The sequence below is a fragment of the Vidua chalybeata genome, chromosome 1 (genome assembly GCF_026979565.1).
Source record: "Vidua chalybeata isolate OUT-0048 chromosome 1, bVidCha1 merged haplotype, whole genome shotgun sequence".
Taxonomy (NCBI): domain Eukaryota; kingdom Metazoa; phylum Chordata; class Aves; order Passeriformes; family Viduidae; genus Vidua; species Vidua chalybeata.
In genome coordinates, this window is record NC_071530.1 from 7,778,698 (window position 1) to 7,785,310 (window position 6,613).

Sequence of the window (6,613 nt, forward strand, 5' to 3'; positions counted from 1 at the left end):
CAATGATGTCTGGCTCCAGATCATAAGGCTGAAGGACAGCTTTATTAAAACTATACTATATTACATTATTATACCATTTAAAGAGAGACTATACTATTCTACATACTTACTTCTTACTTACCTATCAACTAACAAACAAACTTGTGACTCTCTGCTGAGAGCCCGAGCCACAGCTGGATCTGATTGGTCACTGAACCCAAACAACCTTCACCAGCATCCAACCCAGCAATCACTGCAGGTAAACAATCTCCATACCACATTCCACATGGGGAAAACAAAGGAGCAGAGATAAAGATTGTTTTCTCTTCTTCTCTCTGTGCTTCTTCTGAGAGACAGAATTATGTCTCTCTGTCCAGAGAATGTCACAACCAGGGAGATGTCCCTTGGTTTGTGTTTTCCCAGGGCAAGGTGTTAGAGGCTCTGTAATGGCCAAGCATTTGCCATAAGGTCTCAGCTGCCCTGTTTCTGTACCCAAAAGCAGCAGTGCCTCCCAGCAGGAACAGTGATGTCCCTGTCCCGTTTCTGTTCCAGGATTATGGTGGTTACCTGAGCACTTACATGCTTCCAGCTGGTGAAGACAACCAGGTGTTTGCTTGTGGAGCTGCTCTTTCCCCAGTGACAGACTTCAGACTATATGGTAAATCCCATTCCTCAGCCCACAGACCATCCTGATGACCACAAATATTTCTTCCTTATCCTTTCCCACTTGCCATCTTTCTTTCCCAAGATCCTGTTGATTTTATATTCTGTGTCTTTTTAGGAGTAGCCATAAACCCTTTTTCCCCACTAAAGCAGTTTAGCTGGCACCAATGGGACCAGCCATGGTAATCAGAGTAATCAAATCACATTATTACTCCTTTTAAATAAATGAGAATTGTCTTTAAACCCCTCCAGCCTTTGCCACCAACCCACTCCCACTGCCTTGGACATGTTTCCTTGCTGCCTGAGGCACCCATCCATGCAAGCTGAGGTCCAGTCTGCCTGGCCCATCCTGCCTCTGACCACAGCACTACCCTGCACATGGTGGTCCTTTCTCTCAGGGGTAGCAGTTCCCTTTGCACTTAGTGCCAGTGAAAATCAGGGGGCTGCCAGGGAAGTCAGTGGTGTTCAGCCAGACTTCAGGAGCTGTACATTTACCCCTGAGACCAAAGGGAACTTGCTGCTGATGGAGAAGGCTCCATGTGAAAGGAGAAAGAAGGAACACAACATGATAGAGCTCTTCTATCTCAGGTGCATTAAGAAAAAAAAAACCAAAAACAAAAACAAAAACCAAAAAAAAAAAAACCAAAAAAAAAAAAAAAAAAAAAAAAAACACTAACTTTTCTGTGACTTATTTAGAGACCAGAAGTACATGACATGGTGACAATGACAGATTGTGGTACCACACATATCCTTAATGCATTTTCAAAAACTTTTAGAAATGCATCCTCTATAATTAAGGCCATGTTAGAAAATAAGGTGTTTTTTAGCATTTGCCATATTTGACTCAGAAGCACCAATGTATTCATGACTGAAAGTGATATTTTCATTTTTTTTCTCTTCAAGCTTCAGCCTTTTCTGAAAGATACTTGGGCTTGCACGGGGTTGATAACAGAGCATACGAGGTAACTGCATGGACACTGCATTGCCCTGATAAAATGTGAACTGTCTTAACTCTCCCTCCATGTGTTCTCCTTTGGAGAGGAAGCAAGGTTATGCAAGAGGGACTCACTTGTGAAGCTCTGAAGGTGTCCTTCAGCCTGCTTACTGCTTTTCTTGTCTTAATAGTAATCATGGATAAAGTTTTTATTGATTAGCCCTTGTGTCTGCCTCTCCAAATTGAGTAAATACAGTTTTAGAGATTGAAGGAGTTGAGTGACTCAAATGTGCCCAAGAGGACACAGTGTCACAACCTCCTTGAAAGTTCTTGCCAATGGTCTTGCCACTTTGATTCTCTCTGAGACAAACAAATTCAAGTGAAACTCAGCTTGACTTTCTCAAACTTTGTGGTATTTCAGAGAGGCAGAACTCTGTGCCAAAACTGAGCAGGACATGGAAAAGGAAACACAGCACCAGTGGTTTTTGGAAGCAAAACCAGATAAAGAATAGTCACACAAACAAAATTTGTTATACAGAAAATCTAGTTCAGCTTCTAAGCCTTGTCTCCAGGCTGAAGACATGAAGGTAGCAAAGGTCTGGCACTGTTCTCACAGAGGAAGCAGATACCAAAGATTTATCCTGGCTACCCAAACTCTCAGTTCATTGTCTCTCAAATTTTGCACTCATAATCTCTACATTAGCGCAAACGCTTTTTGTTCTTTTAGAAATTGTTTGCATTTATATTCCCTTGTGCATCTGAAAGACAGCTGAGGGCAAAGGTGTTCTCAACAGTGGACGCCTGAATTTCATATCAGATCATCCCCCAAGCTGTCAAAACTCATTGAAGCTGACTTTCAAAACACACCAAAGTCCCTCCAGATGCATGAACTGTTATTAGGCATAGGCACCTGGGCACACTTTTCATCAGTGTTTTTTATTCACTTTGATTTTTTCCATGTATTCTACAGTTCAGGTTTTTATTGAACATTATCAGAACAGGGGAGGGTCTCTGACATGTTCCTGCTGCTGACACTGCCCTGCCAGCACAGGGTAGGGACCTATTTTACCTCTGGATTTATATAAGTAGCCAGGAGAATATGCTGTGCTGGTGTCTGCTTGTTATCCTGATGATAAAGTATTAAATGGAAATAAGCACTTCTATTGCCTCTATATAAATTGCTAATTTCTAGCAAGTTTTTTAATCTTATTGCAACCTTTACCTTCACAGATCAGCAAATTGTCACACAGAGTCTCATTACTAAAGGACCAGACATTTTTGATCATTCATGCTACTGCTGATGGTAAGTTAGCCCATCATTTGAGCTCATTATATATTTGTGATAGCTTTGATTTTTTTTAAATTAAATTTGTCTCTTTAATGATTGCAATCTGTTTTTACAGAAAAAATCCATTTTCAGCATACTACAGACCTTATCACACACCTAATTAGGGCAAAGGCTAATTACAGCTTGCAGGTACAGTATATGTTTCTTTTTTTCCTATTTGAACAGTTATTTCCCTATTTGAACTCAAGCTGCTGTTATGAAGCTAGGTTTGAAAAACTACTTGCAAACTCAGCCTGGCAGTAGAAGTAGCACCAGCATATAACAGGTTTCTATTAGTCCCATGGTTATGTGACATCAGCATTTTGATCTGGACAGTTGTAGAACAATTATTGAATTACAGTGAATTAGGTTGTGAGAGACACATCCCTAAGGAATTTATGCATGTTGACTTTTTTTGGGAACAGAACAAATTCCAGATGAATTTTGGAGAAACGATTTTAAATTAAATCAGCCAGAAAAGTTAAAAATATATATGTCACCTAAATCTGACATCCCACTGTGAATGGCACAGCCCCACTTTCCACCAAATTATATCTCTGTTTTGCTGAATGGGCCATGTCTAAGCCATTAAATCTTTCAAAATGAACCCACCCTAGCATCCCTGCCTAGACAACCCATTATGATCCTCTTCAAGTTGCCTGCTCCATTTTATTGAAAAGTTGATTTTAAACTACTTAATTTCTGGCTTCACTATTTTTTTTTCAATTTAATTACTTCTCCAGCAATATTTATTAATTTTTTTACTTAATGACATTTTTGCTTTAAAGACCTCATTTTAGTCAGTATAACCTAATGCCATTTGTCTCCAAAACTGCACATTTTTTGGTTTTCACAAGGAAAGTGTGGGCTGGTCCTTCTTAGACTGAACCTGTTGAGAACAGAATTAAATGGAAAATCCTCTACCCCAAAAAGGTTCCTTCTGAAGGAAGATGCCAGTCTGTGGTGCCCCAATTACCCTGGGCTCACGAGCATCCATGGGAAGCCCTACGATGCTGAGGAGATGCAGTGGGTTTGCAGCTCAAGCTGCAGGTGTGGGCGGTCACTCCTGAGACTTTCAGCTCTAAGAAGTGTGCATTTACCTGTTTTTTTGCAGATTTACCCTGATCAAAGCCATTACTTCAGCAATGCAGCATTTGAGCAGCACTTGTACCACTCCATTGTCAACTTCTTTGTGGAGTGTTTCCAGGTTCCAGACAAACTCCCACTAGCCCCACTGAAAGAGGAGGAGGAGGATGATTAACCCTACTTGTCCGTGCTAAGCACAAGGCAGATCTCTCTGACAATATGCAACTGGATCATTTTCCTGAAGAAAAATATGTTGTTAGCATGTATTAAAAAAAAAACAAAAAAACCAACAAAAAAAAATAAAAAAAAACCAAACTGAAAGCAGCTCCTCTGCTTTACTTGACAGCAACTCCTTCCTAAATGGAAGAACATTAAGCATGGTGAACTCAGCAGAAACTGCTGTCTGAAATAAATCCATCACAACCAACATCTTCTTTTTCTTTGGTTGTTTTTTTTCTTTTCTGTCTCTTTTTTTTTTTTTTTTTTTTTTTTTTTTTGCCACAAAATCACAAAATTACTTCTAGAGTGAAAATGGTAAGACGTTGGACTTGAAGGAACACCCCAAGAAACCACTTTGAGGACTGGAAAATCTGATGTCTCTTTGCAGTCAAGCAGTCAAGCAGTAGCAGTGAAATCCATCATCCACATTAAGGTTACTATAGTTAGCATCACACTGTGTCAGAACAAAAAAAATCTAATCTAATAAATGGAGAAGATTATAGCACAATTATTTTAAAGGATACCGATTCATACACTTGCCTGCTCTCCTCCATCTTCAGGAGGTTTGTCATTGCTACAGGATACACAAACCCAATTGTGCAAAATATCGCTATAGTTACACCAACCTTTACCTTCCTGTAATTATTCTGTTAATTCTGTATGGCTTTTACTTCTGTTGTTCATTGGGTCTCATGTTTACCTTATTAGCTTCTCAGCTTGTTCTGGATGGGGAAAAAACATAAAACAAATTAACCAACTCACTCTAGACCTCAGGGGTCTAATGAGGCAATGGGACTTGAGCTACCCAGATATTAAAAAATCTATTGGAATAAAGCAAAGAAAAACTCACTCTTGAGTTCCCAAAATAGCTCTTGCCAGCAAGATTGAGTATTTTCTTTGGCAGCCTTGAAAAATATGCACATAAATAAGCTAAATCAGCTTACCTTGAGATATTTTTTGTTGCGATGTAGAAAAATATGCGACAGTCATGATTATTCTTTCTCTTTCTCTAAAGTTGGAACAAATGGTTGGTAACCTGCTAGGGAACAGCTAGGTGAGGCTGTGGTACAGGAATTTGTACCAGAGACCTCACACATCATCTTATAAAGCCATTTAAACAGAGACAATGTGCAGAGATTTATTGCACATGCTGTCTGTGGCTTACTTTTATTCCAGGTCAATTATTAGCATATTCCGAACACATTTAATTATCTCTTCTGTTCACACTCGTTTTGACAACTGTAAAAGGAAAAAAAAAAAAAAAAAAAAGGAGGATTTTTGTTTTAAAAGGTCTAACTGTTCATTTGAGCAGTGGAAAGCAACTTTTAAAACTTCTTGTGAAAATATTCAGCTTTCAGAAAGGAATCCAACCTCCATCCACTTCCACATTCTGCGTCATAAGAATTTTGACAGTGTCGCTCCTTGTAAAATATTCTGACCAAATGTACAGCCAGTATTAATACTGTATATTTCATTTTGTTGTATATAAAGGAATGTAAGTCAGCTCTTCGTCAGATCCCCAATCCAATATTAGTCTTGTGTTCGACATGCATGCGGCAACACTTCTTTGCTGATCAGGACTCCTTAGAAGCACTAGCTTGGAAATATAACAATTAATGTAATTTCTTTTCTTGTTTTAACAGCTTGAATGTCAATGCCGGTTCCTACTTTTTACATAGTACTGTGGGTAAACTCACATCCTGACAGCAATGATGATGTTTCCATTGTGTTCTTTACTGTGTCTTTTTTCTTACCTTTATTTTAAGCTTTGAATGTTGGTTGTACTTTGACCATCATGAAAAAAGTATATTGATAAACCACAGGAATTACCTAGTTTGGTTGGGATTATCTCCTTTAATTTACAGTGCATCGACATTGTGTGAACAAGAACTACAGTGTAAATCTGCTTTATCTGGCAAAATGCCAAATAGACCACGAGAATGCTGCGTGTCCAGATTTTGCTACGCTGAACAGGCTCGAGAGCCTGAAATGGACTTGAACTGAGAAACGTAAAAATCTGCTCTGTCCACAATCTTTTGTAGAAAGAACTTTAGGATGTGGCATGGTAGTGTTTGTTCATTCATGGAATAAAACATTATTTTACCACCCTGGTTGCTACTGCTGTTATTTTGTGTTAAGTGACTAAATGAGCATCAAGTTTCTGGAAGTGCAATTTCTGGTTGAATAGAGCCCAAACTGGCACATGCTGACTTGCTGTACATCATCAGTGCCAGGGTGTTGTCCCATCAGCTGGCACCCACTAGACCAAACCAGATTTAGAAGAAGAGAAATTTAATATTTCAAAGCAAAACCAAGAAGTGATTGACGACACTTACTCCAGTCTTTGTTTCCAGCAGATCAGGAAACAAGAAAATGGAGCACTGGGACAGGGAAGGACAGATTGC

General features: G+C 39.2%; 1 protein-coding gene across 2 annotated transcripts in view; it reads left to right on the top strand.

The window, feature by feature from the left end:
• The window catches only part of DPP6 (dipeptidyl peptidase like 6), a 395,509-nt gene extending 389,195 nt beyond the window's left edge, over nt 1-6,314 (top strand). For both annotated transcript variants that reach the window (XM_053944562.1, XM_053944571.1), the window contains exons 22-26: nt 532-637; nt 1,546-1,604; nt 2,807-2,879; nt 2,980-3,053; nt 4,018-6,314. In XM_053944562.1, coding sequence (XP_053800537.1) covers nt 532-637; nt 1,546-1,604; nt 2,807-2,879; nt 2,980-3,053; nt 4,018-4,164 — 459 coding nt within the window. In that variant the 3' untranslated portion in view covers nt 4,165-6,314. The remainder of the gene's footprint in view (nt 1-531; nt 638-1,545; nt 1,605-2,806; nt 2,880-2,979; nt 3,054-4,017) is intronic.
• The last annotated feature ends 299 nt before the right edge of the window (nt 6,315-6,613 follow it).